The sequence below is a fragment of the Adelges cooleyi genome, unplaced genomic scaffold, assembly GCF_023614345.1.
Source record: "Adelges cooleyi isolate 19-005CV unplaced genomic scaffold, UGA_ACOO_1.1 ACOO_flye_CR_arks_rails_tigmint_CR_PRNA_651, whole genome shotgun sequence".
In the NCBI taxonomy this organism is placed as follows: domain Eukaryota; kingdom Metazoa; phylum Arthropoda; class Insecta; order Hemiptera; family Adelgidae; genus Adelges; species Adelges cooleyi.
In genome coordinates this window covers 12,632,422-12,659,714 of record NW_026096352.1, presented here as the reverse complement: position 1 = coordinate 12,659,714, position 27,293 = coordinate 12,632,422, and the positions used below count along the sequence as shown (strand labels likewise).

Genomic DNA, 27,293 nt, shown 5'->3' with positions numbered 1-27,293 from the left:
AACACACCTGGAGAAGACACTGGCAGTGGTTTTCTTTTAGAATTTTCCGATCCTTGTCTTTGATGCATGAATATAACAGTACAATCAGAATTTTCACTTGTGCCCGAGTTATCAGTCACATTTTGAGCACTACTATCGCTGGTATCGAGGCGGCTAAAAGTTTCAGTATTAGCTAAAAAAATAAAATGTAGAAAAATTAATTTGAGGAAACACAAAAAAGCATATCCATTTTTTTCTATTTATATACAAACCAGAGGAATCTGTGAGTAAACTAGACGACGAGTCACGACTACGCCTTCTGTGTAATGTTGGAGAACTATTGCGACGACGGGCTACAGTCAAAGATATAGCTCCAGGTACGGGCCCAGGTTCCACGTTTATCATAGTTCTCCGTAATATTTCCATGGCAGCCGCATTTGTCTGGCTAATTAGCGAAATACCGTTTATATACAGCAACTGATCGTTAGTGCGTAGTCTGCCATCTCTAAATATTTAGCTCACATTGTAAATCTATTCATTTTGAGAATGTAATAAATAATTATTAAATACCTCGAAGCAGCTCCGCCGTGTAATACATTTTTGATGAAGATACCCAAATCTTGTGAAGAGTTTTTGTCATTTGAATTATTAGCGGAAGTTTTCCCCTTAACACTGATGCCCAAACCGGCCTTTTCTGAATCGTGCACGGGAATATCAAACGTCAAGATTTCTTTGTGTCTCCAAGGAAACGTTTGACTTTCTTCTAAACTCTTAATATATTCCTAAAAAGATAAACAAAATTGCATATTATTTCAATTGTATAGAGCTTGTGTAATAATAATGATGAAAAAAAAACAAAAGGAAAAATAAAATACCTGAACTGTATTATTATTATTTGACTTGGCCTTTGTATCTTTCAGTTGAGTTACTGACGTATTACCACCAACCTCTCGTTCGTAATTTTCATCAGTATCCTACAAATAAATACAAGTTAAAGTAAAATTATAAGGAATTAAAAAAAAAAAAAAATCAACAATCTTACTTTTTGTCCAGTTTGGCTAGTAACATCTTCTTGTCTGGAAACAATTATTTTGACTCGTGCCCCAGACGGAACTTTTCGAAGTATTGCAACTGCTTCAGATTGAGTCTTGCCTGTCAGTTCTATTCCATTAACAGCCAGTAGTCGATCCCCTGGCCGAAGTCTACCGTCCTCAACAGCAGCTCCCTAAAAACAAATGTAGTTCATAATAAATCTATTTTAATTATATAATAATAATAATACTATGATTAGTTCTAGCTAAAAAATCTAATCAACACTAAAAAGTTAAGTCTTACCTTCGGTAAGACATTTTTTATGTAGATAGGACAATTTCCTCCAGCCGGATTATCCCTAGTTGTAATACTGAAACCTAATCCGTGAGATCCTTTAGTGAGTTCCAATTCCATTTTTTTACCTATTTTTCTTGTATTCGCAACCATCAGAATATTAGACGCAGTGGGCGTTGCGGCAGTTACTTTTTTTGTAGGCGAAATCGTGGCCACTTTAGCGTTTGAATTACTCGCTGGAATGATAATTGGCTTGTTAGTTGTTAGTGAGCAAAAAAACAACATTTTATTTAAACTCAAGTTCTCACGTTTGTTATCTTTGTTGGACAGCCCCGTTGTGAGATTTTCTTTGTTGCTAAATGGAGCACAAGTGTTGTTGCTGTGGTTGTTGTTGGTGGACGGCTTAGGAAACACTGGCGGAGGGGGTTGTTTTTTGTTATTCCCGGATACTGCATTTTGACTAGTTTGATTATCTTGATTGTTTTTGTGTTTTACTACTCTTAGTCTAAGCTCAGAGGAATGCAACGAGTCTCGGAATATTTCTTGTATCCTATAAAACCATTATTAAAATATTTTAAAATCGGGTGCGCTGTTTAAAATAGTCACACTACATTAACTAACTGCTTTTATCCGTTTATCCGTATAGATATACTTACGCATTAAATGGTTGATCCAATAATGATCGGCCGTTGATTTCAACAATTCGATCGTACACTTTCAAACGACCGTCGCAGTAAACTCTGCCACCGGGCTCAATACCTTGAACCAAAAGACCACGTTCCTTGCCTAAAGAGTTGTAATCGGGAACCACGTGAATTCCCAGAGAACCTCCGCCCGTGCTAAGTACTATGTACTCGGTACTAGAAAGACACCAATCATATTATAGTAAACAGAATAATAATACAAAAGTGAATAATCATACTGAATATGTATTATTTTTATACAGGGTCGAACTAAGGTAAAAATAAAGGAAGGCTTTGGATAAGTTTATTACAAATAAAAGGCATAAATAAGCACTTAAAATAAAAATTGGCATATGAAATAATTTTAATCCATTATGGAATTACAGAACATTTAGAAGAGTTTCGTCGAGTTAAATTTCTAAATATCTATTCAGAGATTGAACTCATTAAAACTCAATAGGTAAAATGTGGCCACCAAAAATTTCTAATTTCTACAACACCCAATAAAGTAAATTATATATATTATAATTTATACACATAATTTATTATATTATATTATTAATTCTACTTTTTAAATCTTAATAAGTAAATTTAAATGCTTGGTCAGAATCAGAACTACTTATGTAATACAATTTACTTTGTAAAAACATTTTATATTATGTATTGTTTAAGTAAATAATAATAATAATTTAAACTAAGATAATAATCACTGGCACTATATTTGATATTTCTCCTTTTAAACCGAAACATATGCTCATGTGCTCAATGACTAATTAGTTATTAGTGCTTTTTAGTAGATAAATTCTATTATAAACTATTTTTTGAGCCAGTTCAACAACATTTTATAGTTATAAAGTTCAGTGTAATGTACTTTTGAGAATCTGAAGATCTCATCTGGGGCGGATTTGTGTTGGCCTGACCAAGCGGTTCTTTTCTTCGATGGTCCCTTGGAAGGGATAGCGATAACGCCCGGTTGTTTGCAAGATCAGCAGCGTCGGCCCACCGAAATCCTCTATAACATTTACATAAAAATTTAGCTAAGTATAATTATATATATTTACAGCTGTTAATTTAATGAACATACCCTGGAGTGTCTCCTAAAAACTGCATCGATAATCGGTTACTAGAGTCTCGGTGAAATGATGGTGCCAGGAAATGGTTGGTAACTGTAGGTTTGTCTTCGTCTTCCATTTCTAGTTCATCTTCATCTTCTTCAGAATACCGCCAATTATCTGGCCCGCCGAAACCATTTTGTTTTAAGTACTCGTCCTGCAACAAAGACATCCAAGCATTAATAAATGCTAAACAAACTATAAACACTTAGATTCTACCGACATTGTTAAGCATTTAACAACTGGATTTTTTCTTTCAATATATTAGAAAGATTTCACAAAATTGAAACAATTTAACTTTTTAGACTCTCCTAACAATTTGTATAGGAAGTATGAAATTAAGACTGATAACCGTTGACATAGTTATATAATGTTATTAAGGGAATTGCATGCGGTCAGTTTTTAAGGAACTTTGTATAGGCAATATTTAAGGAAAAAAATTTAATAAATTTCGACCACGCCAATTAATTTAGCGGTTAATTTATAAAAGCTTCAGGGTATTATTTTTAATAAATAAATATTGTTTCTTTGAGCAAAAGCCATTTTGGTTTATTTTAGACCAAATAGCCAGATAAAATGTTTACATATGATGGTCTAATTTCAATTCTATAAAGATATTCGAGTTTTTTGGCTAATTTACTATGTTATGTAAGAAGCCGATTTTCATTTAAAAATGTCAGTTTCTTGTAATTTAATAAATTTAATTTTCATTTTTTTTTCAATATCATAACCCAATTATTTTTACATAAAAAAAGGAAAAAATCTGTTTCCTACATAACCTAGTTAAGTTCTCGTACATCAAAGTTCTCCAAAGAACTCGTTTATCTTTACAGAATTGAAATCAGAACATGGAAATTTTGTCTAGCTTTTTGGTCTAAAACGTAAAAAACGGACAGCATGAGATCCACTTAATTGGAGAATACAATATTTATTAACAAATACGAATGTAAAAAAATGCTTGTAAATAAAAACATATAAGTACATTAAAAAAACAAATTTATTTTAGGCCTAAATAGACAACCTGTTCATACCTATATTATAATATTATTAAACAATAAGTTATTCATTGTGTGTGCTTTTTTTATTTATACTTTATAACTTTTATTACATATTGATATATTATTTTGACAAAACTTTAATACATAAATAGTATGCTCAAAATTAGGCGAGAAAGTATGGAAGTCACTCATCCGGGAACAGGTTACGGCCAATGTAGCTCAACTACACCAGTCATGGTCGACATGTGATGTTGTCAACCGCACTACACAACGATTTTAATTCAATGTGTAATTACGTATTATTTGTGTTTTTATTATTAAATAGTTTTTCAAAAATGAGTACAGAAAATATATTAAATAATTACGACATATAATGTTTGATTAGATTTGTCCATTAGGCGACTACATCTATTATAGTTCTATAAAATTGTCATTCTTACATTTTGCAAACAACAGTTAAATATATACAATAAAAGTAGTTGGAAATAATTAAAAAATATTTGAATTAGTTTTTAATTATAAATCCAGAATATGTCTAGTATCTTTAGTTTGTTTTAGGGGTTTTCTCATAGCATATTCGTGGCTGAATGTTCTTCTAGACACGATTCGCGTTAGACTTCTATCATCCCACTCTTTCATTTTTCCACATATGCCGTTTGTATTCAGTACTTTGGGCTATTCGTTTAGATCCTCCCCCGAAATACCTGATTTCTCCCGTTTCTATTGCGAAAATAAATTCCCCTTTGGGCTTTGACCTATACAAACGCATGACAGTGCCGAAAGTAATTGTTTCAAGACTCGTTATAAATCATACATAGTTAATGTTACCCACCTTGAGTAGTTTTTCTTTAGGGTCGTGACACATTGGAGCGGCCGACCAACGTTTGGACTGACCCGAAGCCGCCGGCCTGGTATTGCTACTTCTTTTGCCCAGATTATTAGCTGCCAAAACAAAATACAATCATTTATAAAACGTGATCCAAAAAATAGAATATTAACTTCACACGGTCAGGTTGTGTCGCGTGCAATTTTACCTGTCTCGAGTGGAAGTTGATTAAGTGCTGGCTCGCTGCCCCTCCGCACATGCAGAGCAGGAAATCCAGAAGCAATTTGTTCGGTAGTGACTTCGATGTCGGTTTGAAGTCCATCTCGACCCTATAAAAACAATTACCTTTTAATAATATTCATTACTTGCTAACATTTTACACACAATAAATGTCAACCATAATTACACAGGTGTCATTAAGTGTGATACACACATAGGTGATGTCAACAACATATGTTGTTTATAGGTCAATTCTCGAAATGACCCCATTATGACTGGTCAACATGAAAATAAAATAAAATATCTCCATTTATGTACGTTTGAGTCTATATACATTAAAAGTATATATGTATATATTATATTATATTCAAACAGTGGTGTAGACAGGAATTTTTTATGGGGGGGGGGGGTTCATGGTTGGAAAAAAGAACTCATTAAATTTATTTCACTTATAACAAAATTTGTATTTTTGTTGGCTTACTTGCTAATTCATCCAATACTTTTTCAGGCATTGCAAAAAAAACACTAAGTTTATTTCCCTTTTTAACACTCATAAGTTATAACAAAATATCTATTTTCACGTGTATTTTATATTTTAAGCTACTTAACTACTTAGCACTGTGGTGTGGAAAATTTCCACAAGAAATCTCTGTACACAATTACAGCTGGCTAAAGGTTAGATATTTGGTTGCACCGGACAGTACCATTTAAATTGGCTTTCGTGGAAATTCTAGAAAATGCAAATTAAATTCAATAGCTCGTTATGGCCGAAAATTGCATGCAAATGGGACGAATGGCACAGAATAAAACTAGAGCGTACATAATTAATTAAACATATCGAACGGATCGCAGTTAGGTAGTGCGAGCTGAGTAGCACTAGAGAATCAGAAGTTACAAATAATTTATTCTACAGACATTATATATAATAATCTCATTAAAGCATGTCTATTTCTGCATCTACGTAGACAGATTTAGAGCGAAGTAATGACAGGTAAATTGAAAGAAGTGGAAACTATAATATTATAAATAAAGACACGTTTATGTTATGTGCAGGGTTAAGAATTTAAATTTTCTGGAGAGAGAGGATCGGTCGAATGCCGGACCCCATTGTAGTACGGGATAAGGCAAAAAAAAAAGATGTAAATTCAGACACTCATTTGGATAGTAGCAATTATAAAAAAAAAAATCTTCCCTTTACCAGTTTCCACAACTGTTTCAAAGCAGCCTTCACTTCAAAAGTGAAAAATATAGTTTTATCATTTTGCATACATGTGTATAGTTGTCTAAAATTTTTTTAAATTAATATTAATCCTAGGCAAATTTTGTGGTGGTCCGGGAGACTGAAAATTATTATCAAGGCCAGGATATTCGCATTTTGCCGTATAGGCTTTCATATTCTTAATACGTGTGGTAAAAAGAAAAGAATGCAAATCCCATCTTAAGAAGAATAATTATACAACAACGTGAATTCCAAAGAGACCACACGGAGGGTTCAAGACGTATGGATGATCTATTGTACGCATTGTATAGAGGTAATAATTATTTTCATTATTGTAACAGGCGGGTAAGCCAACCATTAACTAAGAGCACCTTAGTATAAAGTAGGGTAAGGTATATTGATCTCTTCGAAAACTTCAAAACCAACTCTATTCAAAAGCGTTTTTTCATATCAAATTACTGTTGTTTACCCACCTCAAAGGAATTTAAGTTTCATGTATTTTTTTAGTGCTTCTGAGATAAAAGAAAACGTATGAAGTATCCATAAACAAACTATATATGCTAAAATACTTTTGAATGACAGATCCTAATGAAAGACTTATAACAGCTTAGATATTTCCGAAAAGTACGCTTATGAATGGGGACAATAAGCACGTACTTTCGAGTTTGAAGATCTTAGGTAGCAGAGCAATCAAGATAATCAGCAAGACTAGAGTAATAAGGAAAGAGTATTTCTTAACAGTTCTCGCGTATCCTAAGTAGTCTGCAGTTAATATAATAGACTATATTACAGTCACTATAATGTATAATGACTATAGCTTTTTAAACCGTGATAACCATTCGGAGAGTTACAAATAAAAGTTAACCGGACAAGGACTTATGAAATTCTAAAGTATACAACGGTTATCACCCATGTCTGATAGAGAAACACACTGTACACTCTAAGAATGCTTTAAACGTCTAAACTTCTTCAGCGCCCTCTAGTTATTGCTCCTCCCCCGTCCCCCCTAAATTAGTTTTATATGCATGTTTGTTACTGTACAGATACACCCGAGTAGTAATCATTGTATAAATTATATTTCTTGCTGTACTGTACTTACGTGGAACATATCCGGACTAGACGTGGCGCTAGCTCCGTCTCCGCCACCGTGATGATGTGGACTCTGGCTTTCGCCATCGTCGTATAGCGCAATAATTTGTTCCCTGTCGTCGGCCACGTCTCTGAGACGGTCGTCGGGATCCAGGATACCACCATCGCTCTGCGACTGTAAGCTGTGCACAGTCACCCAAGAATTCTGGCTCTGGAAGAAAAAACAACACCAAACTTGTTATTATACGCCACTGATATTATACAGTATAATTAAAAAGTTAAGCTACACACCATGGAAGAGAGGAATTTTGGTTTTAGTTCGCTTAAGGCCGTTTGCACTAACTATACTGAAATTTCAAGTAGAGTTTAACATATATAGTTTCAGTATTGTTAAACTACCCTTAAAATTTTAAGCATAGTTATTGCAAACAACTGTTTCGTAGTTTTATTTCAAATGAAGTTGATTTAGATAGACAAGAGAGCACAGGCTTAGTCTTGTACTTTAATACGAAGAAAATTCTTAATATTAACAAATACCTATTCCCAAACTTTTTTCTATGTCTATGGCTAGAATAGCTTTGTTTTTCTAATACGCACGTTTCTATTAATGTATGAAATGGTCTCTTCAATTCAGATTCGACGCCATTGCTGTTGTTTTCCAAAATACAAAAATGGCATCATACTCAATGACAATTGCTTGTGGGAAATGGTGTAGGTCTGGGAAGTGTCAGGTGTGCTGAGTAATGAAAGGGTGCCGTTAAAGGGAGGGGGTGTAGGTAAAATGTATAAACACCTGTAACGAGACTGGCGATGTACATAAAGTATGTGATGGCTATAAATTAGATATAATTATAAGGAACCCGTAAAAAGCTATGTATGTGGTAATAAACGATACGAAGAAGGTATTATCGTCGTCCATCGTTGTTCGATAAACGTGTAGGCCAAGCCGTAACTACGTATACCACATCCGCGTTCTTTCCTTTTTTTTCCACTGGGAAATTCTCTCAAGTTTTCATCGTTACTCGATAAACTATACATTATACAATATATAAAAATGCACACACGCAACCGCAAACGTATCGGATGTGATTCAAAACCAAAAATAGTCAGAGAGTTGTAATCGACTGCAATTTACACTGCACCGTGATCATGATCTACATTTTGTCATTTTGTGTAATACCTTAGTACCTATGTTTACTCTTAGAATTCATTTCTCATTCGGCGCATTGGCCTACGATCGTTTTTGACGCGCTGCCATATAATCGATCTAACGACCGTACAGCAGTTCTATTATGCCCAGTGCTCGCCTCCACTCAATTTACCAACCGGTGCGCCGGCCACTAAGTAGCACTTGATATAAACATCATTTTATCATAATAAAAACCCGTGGTCGACGCATTGACCCTAACAGAGAAAGAAACGGTAACTAGGTAAAGTATTAATAGCGTTTTTTTAAATTTTTTTTCTCTTATAAATTTATAAATAAGTCGGCCGATTAATATTCAACTGGTTTATCGTCGAGATCACCGAGTAAAAAAGAAGAAGACGAAATACGGTCACATATGCACGGTACCTAATGCATATTATTCATAGCATAATATCATGCATACCATACATTTTTGTAAGCAAATACATCGATACATATATTACATTAATATACATTTGATAAAACGTCCAAAACACTCGTGTGTAAAAATTATCTGTAGATCTCTTTTGAATATTATTTATTACTATTAAATCTTACTACCGTTCAATTTATTTGCTTGTCCTAGTCGACCTGTGGCAACCCATGGTACAAAAGTATGTTTAAAAGTACACACAAAACGCACACAAGTATCGTGTTTAGGCGTCATTAACTAGAGTCTTTCTAAAAGCATCAAATAAAACAAGCGATTTTTATTATATTATTTTTACAACAGGAAAGCAAAATAAAAATAACATTTCAATATCCTGTTATAAAAATTATTGGTTAAAACCATTAGTTTTTTTATATATTAAAACCTTTTAAAATAACATAAGTAAATTAATGTAAATAATACAGATTGATTATGGGTTTATTGACAGAATAAGTTTTTTAGTTTGAAACTTGTTTCTGGAGAAAAAACGCCAGTATTCGCCTACTAAAAGCGATTACTAAAATCCGCTATTCTAAACTAACATCGATTAGTATAAATTTCTTTAGAAATCATTTTCAAATAATGGGCTTGTACTAAGACAAACGTACAAACCGTTGATATAAACATCATCTTATTGATTACATACATTAATAATATACACGGTACCACTACAGAAATAATTTTAAAAAAACACAAAATGAATAAAAAAGTTTCAATTCATTCGTTTTTGGGTTAGGAATTACTGAACGAGTTTTACAAAGCTGTATTTATTATTGTAAGTTTAATATTATTATTATTATTTTGTGTGTTGTAATAAACTATAATCATTATACTATCATTGGTGTTTTTTGGTCGTATTTAAAATCAATGTTAATCAGCTCTGACCCAGAGGAAACGTTTTAATATCATTTCTTTAAAAAATTAGCATAAGGAGTGTAAACAAACAACGCAATAACTCAAATCTCAATACGTTTAGTGTATTATTATTACTATACATATAAATATATATGTGTGTGTGTGTGTGTGTGCATATAAATATATATATATATATATATTGTAATTCAAACATTTTTACCGCCATCAATAGAAGCGATTGGAATAAACGTTATGTGAAATTCCTCCGTCGTTATGCTGTTTAGGCACACAATATATTATATCCGTGCACTTCGCAGTCAGCGTTAAAAGCTATTCCATTAGCATACCTACACCGATGAATTGAATAAAAATCATAACTTATTGTGCACAACATACAGGTACACACGGGCCGTATCATGAGAACAAGAATTATTAAAAAAGCAGCACTGTTTTTCCCCTGGAGCACACATACACACAGAAATGGCTGCTTCTCATACACACCTACATGGATAAATTGCATACTATGATATAATTGACAGACGGTATACACAGCTGTCTTGCACTTTGAACTTCACATAGGGCCAACGAGAAAAGACTTAACACACAGGTGCATACACAACAATATACATAATTATATAGGTAATATTTTCTCTGGTGCTTAAACGCGTGCATATCTACTATGTGCGTATTATATTATAGATAGTTACTTTCTGTAAAGTATACGGTTTAAACATTTCTAACTGACTTTTTTTTTTTTTTTTTCGTTGACCACTTTATGCAACTGATTGTTCCCACAGTCCTTACCAGTAGGTACCACAGCGAGGTACATATACCTACATAATATCATATACGCCTTCCGAAACGATAATTCCATAGAAACAATAAAGTGATTTATGGGAAGGCAAATGTCGTCTCATTTGTAGTCTTGGAAGACGTTGCGAATATTACCCAACGCCCTTCTCTTTTCGGCTACACACAAAAGTATCGACAATACTTACAATAAGTTTCTTTCAAATGTTATTTCCCATGATTATGACTATTTTTTTTTCTACGACAGACAACTATTGGACATTTGTTATAAATGTAAAGAAATCATTAACCGTCGAAAGTGTGTCTTTCATAAATAATTAACGACCGGAAATTACCACATTACACTTAAGGTTAAATCGTATCAACTATCTGTAACGCGTACAATAAAAAAACATAGTTTTATTATTAAATATTAACCCATACAAAGGTGTAATTGAATTTCAAGGGTCTAAAGCAAAATAATTACTATTAGCTCATTTAAAAAATACTGCACTGCAGTAGCAATTAATAATTCTACTTTTATTTTAACATGCGATTTAAATGTAATTATAATAAAAATATTCAACGTTACCGCTTACAGCCGTTTGAGACTGGTTGTAAGAGAATAATTTTTAAATTTCCGGTTCTCACGAGTTATCATTATTTCATTTTTTATTGTTATTAACTATAGTGTAACAAACAAAAAATAGTTACACGCCCTCGACTAAGATCACAATAATTAGATGGTTTGGCGTAAAAAGACAGTAGGATACATTCTTAAGAGTTTAGAATTTAAGATTTTATTAACTACAAGTACATATATGTGGTTATAACAAAAATTTATTCATTATAATAAAATTACATTTTAAAAAAAACAGAAGAGAGATTGAAGCCCCAGTTGTCTCTGTATAGTATCAATAGGACCATTTTAAAGGGGTAGATGAAAGAGAGTGCATGAAAGAATTAAAAACTGTATGTTAGGCACAACAATAATAATTACTGCAACTAACACTCGACAATTTCTATTGCAAGTATGAGTCTAAGAATTCAATGCATGATGTACACTGGTTATGTTATGTATAGAACATTTGCTCTACTTTAAACTGAAAACATTTGATTTTAATGTAATGCGCTCATGCATACACTCAAGGGAAAAGTAACGGAACACTTTCCAATAATTTTTTTTCAAAGGCCACTTAAGTAGCTTAAGTGGGTTACGTTATACTAAGCTTAAAAAAACGATCAACACTAATTTCCTACTACCTTGCCGGCGGACGATAACTGATTGAGCTGTTGGATCTTCTGGACCTGGTAGGTTTTCTTGCGGCCAAACACTTGTGCGATTTTTTCGATAACCGTTGCACTCCGTTTACCGCAGTTGCAATTGTTGTGAGACGACGAGCTGCAGTTTTCCAACATGGCGATGGTGCACTGACATTTTTCGGGATGGGCCAACGTCAAAAAGCCCAACCCGACGGTAGATTAGAGCCGATTCGACGGCCTAGCATTGTCAAAACTAAAATTGCACGCGCCGGCAAAAGACTTAATACCAAGATCAGAGTACAGCTGGCCTAAACACGTTAACACATAACACATATAAGACAACAATGCGGTACGCAAAACTACACTGCAGAAGTAGAGTGCACAAACCGCAGTGTGGAACTGCGTGGAAATAACAAGCAGATCTCGTTTCAATGATAATAGGTTTCGTTTCGGAAAAGCGAACGGACCACCTCAGATGACCTACACATAACCATTTTCTACTTTAACCTAAATTTATTTACAAATTACATCAAAGTGTAATACAATGCGTTTTTAAGACAATATGAAATATCTTTTTTTATTAAGTGCGCGTAAAGGTCAAACGCGGCCGTTGATCGCAATAAATTAAAACAATGACGAAATATAAACACCTGCGAGATGCTTACAATAACTGAGAAAAAAGTGTATACGAAATAACAATACCGGTTAAATAGTATAGGTAAAAAAAATTAATTTGGAAACAAGTTATTTTGTTAATTTAATCATAATTTTAACTCGCCATATTGTATATTATATAGTTGGAATTTTGTTAATATTGTAAAAAAATTTAATTATTGTTTACAATAATTGTTTAGAAAACGGATATATTGATACCATATAAATAATATAAAAAAGGTTGCACTTATTATTAGAATTTAGATAAGTACGTTGTGCTATTAATAATTATAAACACTAATTTATAATCTATGACTGTGTTAATGTAACAGATAATGTAGCCTTATTATAATATGTTTTTAATCTATCCTAATCATTTTTTTAAATAATTTTTCTCCTAACACAAACGTGTATAAAACAAATACTTAACAACAACTTCTTATAGAAGTAGAAGAACTGAAAGGACCGCACGGTTGATTTGTAAACGACAATACCAAGATAAGGTTTACCGTCGAAAATGTGTAAGAAACGTGTTCTCTCACTTTCACATTAAATCAAATCGATGCTCACGTAAACGTAAAGATGACGCGTTGACTTGGTAAACAAAAAAGATATTCAATACGTTAGTATTTAACTGGCGTAACACAATATACATAAATATGAACCATAAATCAATACGTGCTAGTATCACATGTCCCTATATTATTATTATAATCATAACTAGATAGTCGAGTCAGTTTCGACCAAAATCCACATAACGTAGACGAAAATACAATCAAGTAATATTTAAATTTAGATATTTTTTGCTTGTTAAACAACAGTGGTGGCTTTAGAATTTAGACAAAAAACTTCTCGTTTAAAACTAAAAAAGAAGTCTAGAAATACCAGTTCAAGATATGACCTCTATTAGTAATATCTTGAATAAGCGATATGCATCGTAAAATATTTGCATTATAAAAATGATTTCAAACCAAGTACCTAGTTAAAATTCATTCTTTGAATGGTACACATTTCTAAATCATTCTATCGTAACAAAAAATATATCAGCTAATTAACTGTGTAAAGTGTAGACTAATAAGGCGAATATTATTTTTACAGTAAACATTATACAACCAAGACGTTAAACTTTATAACAAAAAAAATCATTAACAATTGTTTAGGATATGGTTACCCGAACGTAATGTACTTAATACGTATATTAAACTATACAATTCGAAAAATACATATTTATTAATCATGCCTTAAATTTCGTCTGAAACAACATAATTATACAACAATTTTAGCTTTTTATTGTGTGTGATGCATAACGATATAATTCAAGTACTTTATATTAATAACTTTAACTTGTCGTTTGTTTTTTCTGGAAAAGCGTTATCCTTTCAGAAATATTGACTGATGATAATTATTTGAAAGGCTAAAATGCGAGCGACAAAAATCTTGTGCATTGCTCATACAACACCTGTTTGGTACTGTAGAAAGAGAATCTACAATAAGTGCTGACAGACATGAGGCGGGTTTAGTCACAGCACGCCGGCTGTGTTTGTTTTAGAAACGTTTAATTTATTATTCGTTGAAATAGTTAAATCGAACGGTAAGCCTTAATACCTAAAAAATATCGTGTTCTGCTATTGTAACGTTCCTGTTAAAGAAACAAGCAACGTTATTTGTATTTACCGATAGCACAAGAGATTGAAGACCGCAAACGCGGTTAGAAAAGAAAATGTAACTGACATATCGACGATATTCGAAACCGATGTTTTTCACTGTTCTGGTAACGCATCAGTTATCTCTACTGGTTCCCGGTATAAATTACTATAGAACTTGAACGATGGCTAGTAAAAAACCAATAATTATCGAAACGTATTAATAAACTAATGAAAATTTAATATCAGTATAATGTATATAATACCTATTTATAGGACTAACAAAATACCACTTATTTTATACATACATATAATATCATAAATATTTAATTTAAACTTTCGGTTATATCCCGTTTCAATTAATAAAATTAATTTTTTTTTTTTAATTAATAAAATAAACTGATCCATTTTAGAATAAAATCGCTTAATAAAACTATAATAATCAAATATACATTTTTATGTACGTTTTACCTACAAGATAATTTCAAAATTCATATTTTTAAGGTGAAACCAAACGTTGTGAATAAATTATCTCAATTACATAAGATTCACACAATAAAAAAAATATATATATAATATACTTAAGTTATTTAGCAAAATACACGAATAGTTTATAACAATCACTAAATGCATGTTGCTACAAGAGAAACAAATGAAGTACTGTAAAACATATTACATTGTCAAAAATTAATCAATCTCCGCTACACAACTCTAACTTAAAAACATGCTATCTAGTGGGAAATCTTTTAATATTTTAACTATGGATTACTATTGTTTTTTTACGTTACATATATTGTTTCTATAATCAAGTTTTATACAACACGTCCTTGAGATAATAAACAATGTTGAAGGATTTACTTATAAATGTTACCTTGAGACTTGTCATAGAAGTCTATAAATAAAGAGGGTATGCCTGAAACATATATACAGTTTTCAAAACAACGATGACTATATCAACAACTCGACTGTTGATTGATTAGCGTTTTCTAGTTGATTTAATTCGCATAATCGGAAAATGTCTAGGTCTTATTAATTTTTGACTGACAGAAAAATAAACAGACGAAGTACCTACACACGAATGTCAGTCTAAGCACTATAAAACGACTTTAAGAAAATATTTCGTTTGGCTCGAGTATATTAATTGATTAAAAACCTCGTAGAAAAAAAAACATTAGAGAGACTTTGTAGTTTTTATATTTTTTGAAATGTACTAGTCCGATCGAATAAACGTAATCGCCGAATATAATTAATCCGAATTAACTCATAACACAATTAAATTACATTGACGTCAAGGCTGTGATGTACAACAATAACAAATGACGGTATTGTCGTTACAAATACATCGTATTAATCGTTATATAAAGAATACTCACGGTAAACTAACGCATTGTTATCTGTGCACTTCTAATTAAAATAAAACTGTTAAGCAATCATTACAACAGTTGACAGCCGTAGCTAATTAGGAGTGATAAACATATCAGGATTAAACAATGTATGAAATATTATGTTTCGTCAATTTGTGTACAGCTAACCTACTGTACTAAATGAAAGAATAGTACCTACAAACAGAAAATACTGGAATGTCATCACCCAAAACGATTACAAGCAGCACAATATATTTATATATATATATAAAGCATCATCATCATATATATATATATATATACAGTATAATATATAAGCAGTCAACAATATTAATGTCTGGACCGATTAATGAAATTTCACTAGACTAGAAATCATTTGAATAATTCATTTTCTGTTTTTAAAAAAACAATTTTAGAAAGACCCGGTTAAAATAATGTTAACCTTGGAAGATTAAAAACAGTAACATAGACATATCTTTGAAGTTATATCGATTTAAAAAGATTATTTTGTTCGAGCTAGCATGGTATATAACGAACGTTAATTAGGTAGACTAGTAATCAATTATTTGAATTTACCGTCACGTTTTTTCTTGTCAAAAATTACCATAGAACTATATAAATAAACATTAAACACAAAAGATAATTTCATCACTAAAAACTATAGCGATGGTAAGCCACAATACAAAAACAGTAGATCCGAATTATTGGCTACACTGTTATCCAAACAATAATAAGGTTCATTGGACATGTTTTTAAGGTCTACTGGCCGAAGATGGTCGTTTCACTTTTGTTACATTAATTGTGCTCGCTATACTGTACGTGAAATCAGAAAGTGATTAGAAGAGTAATTAAAATGAACATTTAAAAAATATTTTTACGGCAAAGGATCGACAAGCATAATGAAATACGTGAAGATAATGTTCTCACGGCAATTAAAATTATACGGATTAGTGCAATCAAAAGTTAAAATTACCTGTGGCTACTGATTGTTATCAAAATTAACATGGTCGGTATTATACTATGCGTTCAAACAAGAATTGAACATAATAATATGATGCCGGTAGATGATATGTGTACACACGAAAAAAAGGCGTGAGAAAATAAAAAATTGCAAAAATTATTGTTAAATTTTGTATTTATCTAGAAAGTGTCATTACGCTTTGTCCATTTAACCAGAATTATTTTCTTAGAAACGCTGCAAAATGTATTTTGGAAAACAGAATGTCACGGTCCATTGATTAACTATTTAATGCGTTCAATATCACTTTAAGTACCAAAATTAAAAATATTTTTAGATTCTATCATACGTTTTCTTTCCATTCTTAAAAATATATATATAATACGATTATCATGCGATTTAAAATAATCCTTAAATATCAATATAATATTAACACGACGGTGTTATTAAATAAATAACACGACGGGTACATTTTGTAAACTAAGATAACTAAGCTTTGATTAATTTTAAAGACGTCTTTTTATGCAGCAATGGAATGGCTGCATAATTTTGAAAATTATCACTTTAAGAGGTAAAATGTCAAATTTATGATTTGATTATGAACGGTCGGCGCTTTCTTAAGCAGCTCTATCTGGTAATCATATCAGTACAAAATACTATGATATTAAACATACTGTTTTATGGAGATAGGGGACCCTAAATGGAGTTATCTCTTACTCGAATTTTCGTCTACCCTCTCAATGCAATGCTCAGTCCATAGGTCAACAAGTTATAATGTTATGTAGTTATTGCCTAAGGCTTGGTGAATTCAAAAAAATAAGGTCTTGTTCTATCTTACGCCGCCTTCAAGTAATTTAACGATAAACAATGTGGTAAACATATAATTGTGCACTTTGGCTTGAATAACGAATACATAGTGTGACCAACTCAAATATTTTTATTCACACTAGATCGTAATTCATAAATGAAAAGTAATTTTGTATTTAACGTCTAACTTTATAATATTATGACTAATACACATTATTTTTACAGCTTAATTTTAATAATATGAAAAAAGGTTATAATTGTCTTGTTATACACTTTAGTTACACGAAACAATTTTATTAAGCAGACAAAATGTTTTATGTATACATCAATTAGAAAAATGTAATATTAGTATTAACTATTATTAAATGTATTAATACTAAAAATTAAAACGATTAAATATGGCTCTTACCAAAAAAATCTAATTAAAACATTTTCCAAACCTAAGCACATAGTCTGAATACTCTTTGACTCCTAAAAAACTATCAAAGCTTAGGTAATTTACAATATTTTTTATTTATAAATTTATATTTTTTACACTAACAGAGAAATTGGACAAACTGTAGGCGGCACTCTACGAAAAATGTGTTAAGATAATAATGTATATAGCTTAAAAAATCCTGACTTAACGCATAAGGCAATATCAAGTGACAGGACCTGAACCCACTGTACACCGTTTGTAGTCAATAACGATCCAATGGACTTTTATTCATTTTCGAAAAACCGCCTACCGTCGGTTATTGCGTATAATATTTTCTATACGACACCAGTTTTCTTTTATACCGATCAATAAACATTGCATGTTTACGACCTTAGCTAATTCCCGATAATTAGTATAAGTGTTATAAAAATAACAACAATAAACAAACAACTCCAGTTTTTCTACGCGTGCGCGTGAGCACACACATTAAGGTGCTCGCAACTCGAGCAGAACATAAAAAAACATTTATATGACATTTTCGCGAAGATAACAATATTTGATTGACAACCGATTCAAAGACGATTATTAGATAATTGTTATTTGTTATTACTTTGCATTTTGTGTTTTCGTTACTCGATCACATACAAGATGCCATTCACCACGAGTTGTGTATAATTATTAGAACTCTTTTATTTTAATTCTACAATCAATATACCCATAGGGTGAAATAAATAAATTGAAACATCAAAGTGAAATCGGCACCGGATTTTCAATTGAAGTGTGCATTGGAGTAATTAAAATCGTAGTATACTTTTTAATTCAATTATCATATTTCAACCAAGTTTTTTGTTTTTTATGTCGATTTTCGTTTCGAATTGTTATTGTTGTACACTGAGGTGTACGACTGTCTGTTGGATAATTATTTCTGAACTGCATTGTTTTTAGAAAAAAATAAATGTCTTTTAATAACTGAAGCCGAACAATTAAATTAATAACTATTACAAAGCCACGCGCAACAGTGCGCTGTACAATTAATGGAAAATATTTTGTTTTACACTACTTACTATTGCGGGTAATTAAATCGATTTAACCGGTATTTGAAATTCTGGGGCGGTACGTGCATTGCATATAATTATTTCGTTAAATTACTCAAATGAATAATTATGCAAGAGTACAACGCACGTTCGGTTGCATATAAATACGGTCAAGTCACCCAGTATATGTGATTATTAGCAAAATACTAAATTTTTTCCAACCGCCGTACAAAACACAAACCGTAAAAACGATTGATTTATTATAGCTTTGCTGTCGACTTTTATTTGCTCTATAGTCGAGAACACACGCCTGAACCAACGTTGGCGTCACTAAAGTAATAGTCAAAAAGATTTTTTAAACTCGAAGAACACTTGGACGGAGCAAAAACACACTCAAAAAGTAGAAATCAAAAACAATGTACTCAAGTTGCGACCGACCATATAGCGTTTAGTTCGATGACGTTGTTTAGCAACAAAAACGAAATCAAAGGGCGATAGTCCGACATTGATCTCGAGCAGTCCGTTCAGAATTTCCGTTTTTCGAATAATCTAGTTGAAGATAAGACATTAAGAGGAATAAGTACTGTTAAAAGCAGCAAATGTGACCCAGATTTGAAGGCATTTACAATTCCCGTCCACGAGAATCGGACAAGCTCTTCCGAGTTTAAACCCGCCACGGACTATTAGACTATTATTATTACTATTATTGTTATATCTAACAGCGCACTATAGATTTAAAAACGGTTTTAATTTTTTTTTTTTTTTTAACACACAATACAAGAAATTTAAAGGCGAACGAACGCGGTACGACCGGGGAAACGACGTCGGCAACGTGTCACGCACTAGACAACACTAAAACGCGAGTGGCATCGCATACATATAGGCGGCATGCACACGCGGTTATACAGCTGTTCGAGGCAAATATAATAGCATTACATTACCTACGTTTTCATTAAATCATTAATACGCACCATCATTCGTGTACAGTGTAATAGTGTCAATATGAGGTTTGAGTGTCGTTGTACTATATACCTATCTGCTATCGTTATTGCATAGGTCGAATCGCTTGCAAAAGCCCAATAAATGACTGTTAAGATCAGTAGATTGTTAAAAAAAAAAATTACCCATACAAAAAACAAGCTCTCAACGTGAATAGAATTGCTCGGGTGCGTTCGGAAGGTCGACGGACAACAAAAAATGGAGTTATTTGACCAAAAAATCTGGTTAAAAAAATGACATTTGGACCAGAACCGTTGGATAGGGATAATTGCACGGGATTTAAAAACAATGCTATTGAACAGACTCGTGTAGCAACGATGGTTCTTTGAAAATTATGGAAATTATGTATACTTATTAGTCAAGCCATGGTAATTATTTATTTAACCACATCATCGCATCACAGCGCCCTTGGCAACACATTAAAGATGTTTCTAACCTAAACATAGCTACACAGAAAGTGTTAGATGAGTTTGATGATGGTTTTAGAACGAAAATACCTACTATTAAATCGAAAAATTAGGACAACTTTTTCCCTTTTTAGTACACTTTGTATTTAGCTTAATAGTTTTTGTTTAGTATTGAATTTTTTAATTTGTTTAAATAGTGATAACTTTAGTTCTCAGGAAAAACATTTAAAAATGTATTCGTTGTCTCGAAAATGTAAATTTCTTTCATTTTTATCTAAAGTGTGTTTCCTCTAAACACATCATTGCCCGAATAAAACGCATACTGCGTAATTAGGTTTTAACGCTAGGAAATCGAGGGTATATATCTAACGTCCTTTATAACAAATGTTTTAACAATTAGTTGTTTTTTAACAATTAGTGAGATTATTTTATGAATATGAGTATGCTTATATATTGCATATATTGGCAAACACGTTTTTATAAAAAGTTAATTTTTAACAAAAAAAATATAGTATAGAACAATTTATAAGTGATTTTAACTAGTATTATAGATCTAAAGGTATACAATAAGCAAAAAAACAAATGAAAAATGAACACTGAACAGGTATTTCTTGTTTTGACTAACACGTCATTAAGTTAAGAAAACAGTCTAACTAGATCTAGTATTCTTAACAATATACTATTAAACGATTGTCAATAACCTAGAACTAAAACTTTCTCAAAACCCTATATGATGTTATAGAGATATACATCAAAATAAACATAATACTTAGCCACAAAGAATTTTGTACAATCCTCATTTAATAAGAGCTATGTCGACAACAAATCGTTTTAAGTAATAGGGTAGTATACATGGTTACAATCAACAACCGAAATATAGAATTCTAAGTTGATGGTAATTCTGTACTGCCTATAAAATAAGTTATTAAGTCAAAATAGTCTTTCAAGTCAAGGCAAGTTAATGAAGTTTATCGATTACAATTTTTATCGACATCAAATAAATTAAGAAAAACAATATTATAATAACAAATTTAGCACAGAGTAACACAGTAACAATAACTCTTACGAAATGTCTACATGTTAATATTGAAATATTATGAGTCATGTCATAACATTTTCAAATTATTTATAGATAAAATAATTATAAACCAAATAATGGACAGAAAAAAACAATGACTTTTAATTGGACGCAAGCAAAAACTTTATATAACATAATTGTCAACAGCCAATTATTCGAATCTTAATATCTTTTATTTTGGCTTAATTGGAATCGACATTAATTGGAATTAGCTAGGAACCAATAATACAGGAATTGAATTTACTTGTAAACGATAGATTTTACCTTTCCAAAAATAGCAGTTTCAACTTTAAAAAATTTTTTTTAACGCCCCTTGTTATTATGCAAATTACTAACAATGAAATAATCAATATTAAAATGATTTATAATAGAAAAACAATATTTTAATTAACTTGTCTTACATACGTATCGTCGTATCACACCACAAGATGTATTACATACAATAATATCGTAGTTTATGATATAAGATATAAGTATAAGAAAATGACATTAAAATTCGAGCATGATGAAGTTAATATTACTTGTTTATAGTTATAAGGTATAAAACCCCGAAGCTGTTGAACCTATCAGTTTCCATCCCAATATTTAACGTATAATCGAACAATAGTTGGGAATATTTTGATTGCGCCTGCGTTTTAGTTTTTCACAACACATACGACTACACGTTATGTTGCCTACTCGTTAACATTTAAGGAGCTCGGCGTTATCGAATTTGCAACCTATTGCCAACTGGTAAATTAATATTATTAAATGTACATCGAAAACACAGGGATAAGCATGATCGGTAGTACAGCTAGTGTTTGCGTAATACAACGAGTTTTTCAAATGCATTGTACTACTGTTTATTAGACTATGCGTATTAAATTAACATATCAATGACTAATCGTTAGATTAAAATCTAGTTAATCCGGATTCGATAACACTGTTTCTTATAATATAATATATTATATATATATGTGTTTAAGTGTAAAAAAACAATAGGTAATAGTTAATATACGTACATATATTATTTTACATGTACGTATTCAAACTACCAGTTTCCAAAGTCATGCGCCACAATTGATTAGATAATAAAATATAGATTTTCTTAAATTGTATCTCTTATTAATACGGATGTTTTAACTAGCCGTTCGATAAGGAGATCTCACAGACGGACTTAAGAAACATCTATCGAGTACAAAAAAAAAAATAAAGAAGCTAAAATACATATAGTGTGTGTAATAAGGGTTCTATAAAACTAGGTAGAGGTTTGTGAAATAGCCAAAAATCGGATTCACAGGTCCTAAAAATCTAAGAATGCCAAATCGCAGTGACATTCAGCATGAGTTTAAATGTTCAGTAATAGTGTCACTCTAACACAAATAATGGCGCTGTATTATCCACTACTGTCCATTAAAATTCAATTAACCATTAAAATTATTGATTTTTTGTATAAACGAGCATTGGGAATGTTGAGTGGCAGAGAAAGATTTGAAGTACAGAGATAGCTGAAAGCAGTGGGTAGTCGTGGAAATAAATCTAAATAACCTGTTGAAAGCCAATGTAAAAAAAATCGTCTAATTATAGCGTTTAACCGCTGAAAGATTAGTTACAGCCGGGAACTGTTGTATACTTAATCGCGACTGTAACTAACGAATCCAAATCTATCTAATCGTATAATAACCCGTTTGCAGTTCTTCGTAAAAACCTAACGACTCGACGACAACGGTATTTAAAAAATAATTAATGAAATTCCCGTATACATATAAAGTGCACGTGTTATACGATATTGTGTAAGATCTTGTCTTAATTTTGAAGCCAGAATTTTACCGTTGGTAAGCATGTGCAATGTACATCGTCTGTGTTATCAATAACCTGTAATATTCGAAATTGTATAGTGTAGATTGAATTAAGTAAAAAGAACGTATTTTCAAAGTGCCCGAACAAAAAAACAAGGGAAAATAATATGTTAAATTACTTCTGAAATTATAGAGAAAATACATGTGAACATTTTTTACATACTGTATTATATTCAAACGGAACACTACAAGAGATGGAATTCTTAGTCGACATAAAATTAATGTTATGACTCGTTGTTTGGACTTGTTTTTTTTTTCTTTTTTGTGTTTACCGCGACCAGTAAAAAACATGACCTCGTCGATTGTTTTCATTCATTACCCCCGTAACGGCTCTGCTCCAACTAATATACCAACAACCACTACCACGGACCGCCAACAGAGTCTACCACTATATACTAATGTATGTATCCATCTGTTTGGAGAGCAGGTGCATTTCGCTGTCGGAAGTAACCGGTCTTAGGGTTTTCTTTTTGTGTGTAACACTCATATAATTGGGTTTTGCTACGCGCCGCCACGATGCCAGTCGATAGTAACCGTTGGTTTTCTGTGTACTATAGCAAGTTATAAACACCTAACCTTTACCGGAGACGCTTTCATTTTTTTTGAGCATACAACGCAATGACGGGAAGAAAACTATAATAAAAGAAAAAAAGAAATGTCTTGTTCGAGACAATATTAACAACAAAAAAAAAAAACGGATTTTTTTTTGTACCGTGTAATAATATCGACAAAAGCACATACCGTTTCTCGGTGCAGTTTTTGTTTGTCCAGTTGATTTCAAAATATTATGATAAAATAAACAAGTTGACTAAATAACATGTAAACAAACCCTGTTTATGTTTTGTAGAATTGTCTTAGCTGACCGCAGTACACAAAAAAAAAAATCTCTGGTGGCTGTACGGAATGAATCTAATAGATTTGTTTAGGGGCAGTCTATAATCGCTCCCTTTCAATATCGTGTTAATCTATATTAGAATGTTTAGAATATACATAGGGAGAAGATGATGTAGAACTAATCGTACAGCATTGTGCCAAGCTGAAATCAAGTACACGATAGTGCATTGACTACGACTTTTACCTATTCATTCAACAAGGATTCATTGAATCGCTGAAAAATTATAACGGAGCATTATTAATTATTATGAACGACCGGACGGACCTATTTTCTATTAACGATAATGACAGCAAGAATGTTATAGTGATTTTTCTTGGCCATGCATTACACTGTATTTAATAACAATATATAAAAAAAAAATGATGGGTTAATGCGGCGAATGCAACAATCTCTTGGCGGTCGGGTCAATAATATTTTAGCATGAAATCGGTTACAGTTGACGAAATTAGCTGACCATATCAATACGCTATTAACGTTTCAAGGTCTGGTTTGATTCATAAATTCCTAAGCGAAAGGCGACAATCAAAAATACATTATCGTTTTGTAACGTCTGTTTTACGTTAACGTTAATGAGGGCAATTTGTCTCTATTTTTTTATTTTACATACAGACCTTCTATGTTTTTTTATGCGCCGTATCACTTAATCTATTGTACACAAAAATTAGACGGTCACTACCGGCGGCAATTAGCATAGACGATAACAAACCTGGTATACCATTTCAAATAACTTTTCAGTAGGTATTGTCATTCAAATTAATAGTCACATCTTGACGTTTACGTTAAATCTTAAACTTCATTAGCGCACGAAAAGGTAATGCAAATCATAAAATATTTAGCAATCGATAATAGTACCTACCGGAGGCGACATGTTAAAAATACTATAATACACGACAGTTATTGAAGTCTAATGTGTTTTATTTTTAATATAGGTACCTACCATTAGGCTTGTCATACAACTAATGTATTAATTTGAATTATAACATTTATATCATACTGGTACATAAGTAATAATACGTTTATTAATGATAACATTATAATATAAAATAATTAGTTTATTGTACAGCAATATGGGATAATTACAATCCGTTGAATTATATATAACTGTTGATTAATTATTATACCAAAATTTTGGACTTGAGATATGGACGATTTAAGTTTTTACATAGATGTGATACATTTGCAGTTAAATCCATAGCGCAACAACCGTACCCCGTTAACCTATTAATCTACACTCTGCAGTTACAAATTGCGCGCTCGACATGATGTGAAACATACAGCGACAAGTTACCCCTTAATTTATTTCATTTCAACCACGCCCTAGCTATAGTCACAAGTCATAACATATCGATCTGAACTTATTAACACTGGGTAATTTATTTTTATTTTTACGAACTAATGTTACTACGGTGTACATTGATTTTAAATAACAACGGTAGTACGGCTTCTGGACACAACTACGCAGAATGCGATCCGCCCACCGCACGCAAAATTACTATTCTAATCGCATATTAACATAGTAGTATAGAATAGAATATTATATACTTATCATAATATTCAGTTTAATAAATCTGATTTGTAAAAAAAGAGTTCATGGCATTATAGACAGAGATTATTATTATAGATGATTGTTTTAGAAAATCGAGAATTCTATCGATAAAAGTTTTAAAAAAATAATAATAATATCTCTTCGAAATGCTGATGTTGCATTCGCGGTTTTCATCATCAATTAAATCACGTATATCGACATTAATTACCACAATCATGACTATGCCACGAATGTGTGCTACTGCATATGATGTTCTGACCATAATAAAAATTAAAAATAAATGACGTGACGACATATTTCTTGCTACACACGATTATTGCAAACCTCATTTGTTGCAAGTTTCCTTAACGAACCCTACTGATTACTATCAGTACCGATTCACAACCCGTGAAAATTATGCCCACGTAAAAAAATAAAAGTATGTATAAAATACAAATGTAACATTTAATATAAATCATAATATAACTAACGCACTGCAACATTATCCGCCCACCTTCATATATATCCTGGAGGCTATATCATTATTATTCAATATAGGGCAGTGGCCCTATAATAATCCAGGGCCGAGAGAAATGGAGGGAGATTGAGAATATTAAATGCCAGAAGAAGGAGAATAAGGCAGTGGCCCATTGTTGTCCTGACATAGAGTCAATCATTCCACTGCTAATTCTCACAGCTTACAAGATGTTTTTCTATAATAGTCTTAAACGTATTGACGTTATTACTAAATTGGCAATTAGCAGCTACGATCAAATGTGCACGAAATATAATAGTTATTTATACCAGATAGCGTTAAATAAATACATATTTCATTAACACAATACACTTTATTAGAATCCTTAAAACAGTTAATTATGATTTATATACCTAATATATTAACAAATTGAACAAATTCAATAAGTTCAGTTATCCGACCGGCATTTATATGTAATACAGAAATGATTAATTTACATTCTAGATAAAACACAATTGTCGTAGGAAACAGTTAAATTTACAAAATGGTCATGAAAATATAATAAGTCTAAGAAACTAAAAATCGATAAATTCCAAGACTTCAAGTAGAAAAGGTTGTTTTTTCTATTTTTAAAGATTCCTGGTAAACGAACGGACTCTGCTATTATAGTATAATTATTAGGTTTTACTACAAATCTAAACATTCCTTAACATATTATTTAACTATAATGGGTCTTTGAAAATATTATTGCTTAATAAGTTTTTAGTTATTAGATTTTTTAACAAAAAAATCGAAAACCATCATGTTACTTTTTTTACATATTAATAAAAATTATAGAAAAAATGACATCATGTCAACGTAAGAAGGGTTTTCAAAAATAAGTATGAGGTCACACTCTTTCAATGAAATTTAGGAGAAACTACATAAATAGAGTATTATACACATTTAACTGATTAAACATATTTAATACAGACAATATCAGTATTAAGACGTTTGCGTTTATTATTGCCGTTCCTGCCTGACGTCACATCACTATACTTTTATGAAACAGACGACTTAAACCTATGATGATTTTGATGACACATACATGATGTTGCCCCGTTGAAATAAGCTGTTTACAGAAGTGATGATGATTCATTTAACAACAATGTTCTACCCCTCATTATCAGAAAGAATGTAATTATTTGGGATTATAATGTAATTAAAATTACTATTATAACATGA

The 27,293-nt window shown here is 31.6% G+C and overlaps 1 protein-coding gene across 3 annotated transcripts in view; it reads right to left on the bottom strand.

Annotated features, from left to right (window-relative positions):
* The window catches only part of LOC126844897 (partitioning defective 3 homolog), a 44,167-nt gene that overhangs the window by 5,418 nt on the left and 11,456 nt on the right, over nucleotides 1–27,293 (bottom strand). For 2 of the 3 annotated variants that reach the window (XM_050583367.1, XM_050583370.1), the window contains exons 1-15: nucleotides 19,437–19,689; nucleotides 11,975–12,282; nucleotides 7,462–7,662; nucleotides 5,133–5,253; nucleotides 4,931–5,040; nucleotides 3,073–3,257; nucleotides 2,860–3,000; nucleotides 1,962–2,165; nucleotides 1,614–1,855; nucleotides 1,315–1,541; nucleotides 1,022–1,204; nucleotides 855–953; nucleotides 550–761; nucleotides 252–484; nucleotides 8–172 (exon numbers count right to left, since the gene is read on the bottom strand). In XM_050583367.1, coding sequence (XP_050439324.1) covers nucleotides 8–172; nucleotides 252–484; nucleotides 550–761; nucleotides 855–953; nucleotides 1,022–1,204; nucleotides 1,315–1,541; nucleotides 1,614–1,855; nucleotides 1,962–2,165; nucleotides 2,860–3,000; nucleotides 3,073–3,257; nucleotides 4,931–5,040; nucleotides 5,133–5,253; nucleotides 7,462–7,662; nucleotides 11,975–12,130 — 2,479 coding nt within the window. In that variant the 5' untranslated portion in view covers nucleotides 12,131–12,282; nucleotides 19,437–19,689. Of the gene's footprint in view, nucleotides 1–7; nucleotides 173–251; nucleotides 485–549; nucleotides 762–854; nucleotides 954–1,021; nucleotides 1,205–1,314; nucleotides 1,542–1,613; nucleotides 1,856–1,961; nucleotides 2,166–2,859; nucleotides 3,001–3,072; nucleotides 3,258–4,930; nucleotides 5,041–5,132; nucleotides 5,254–7,461; nucleotides 7,663–11,974; nucleotides 12,283–19,436; nucleotides 19,690–27,293 lie in introns of those variants that run through there. The other variant, XM_050583368.1, reaches the window with a different exon arrangement.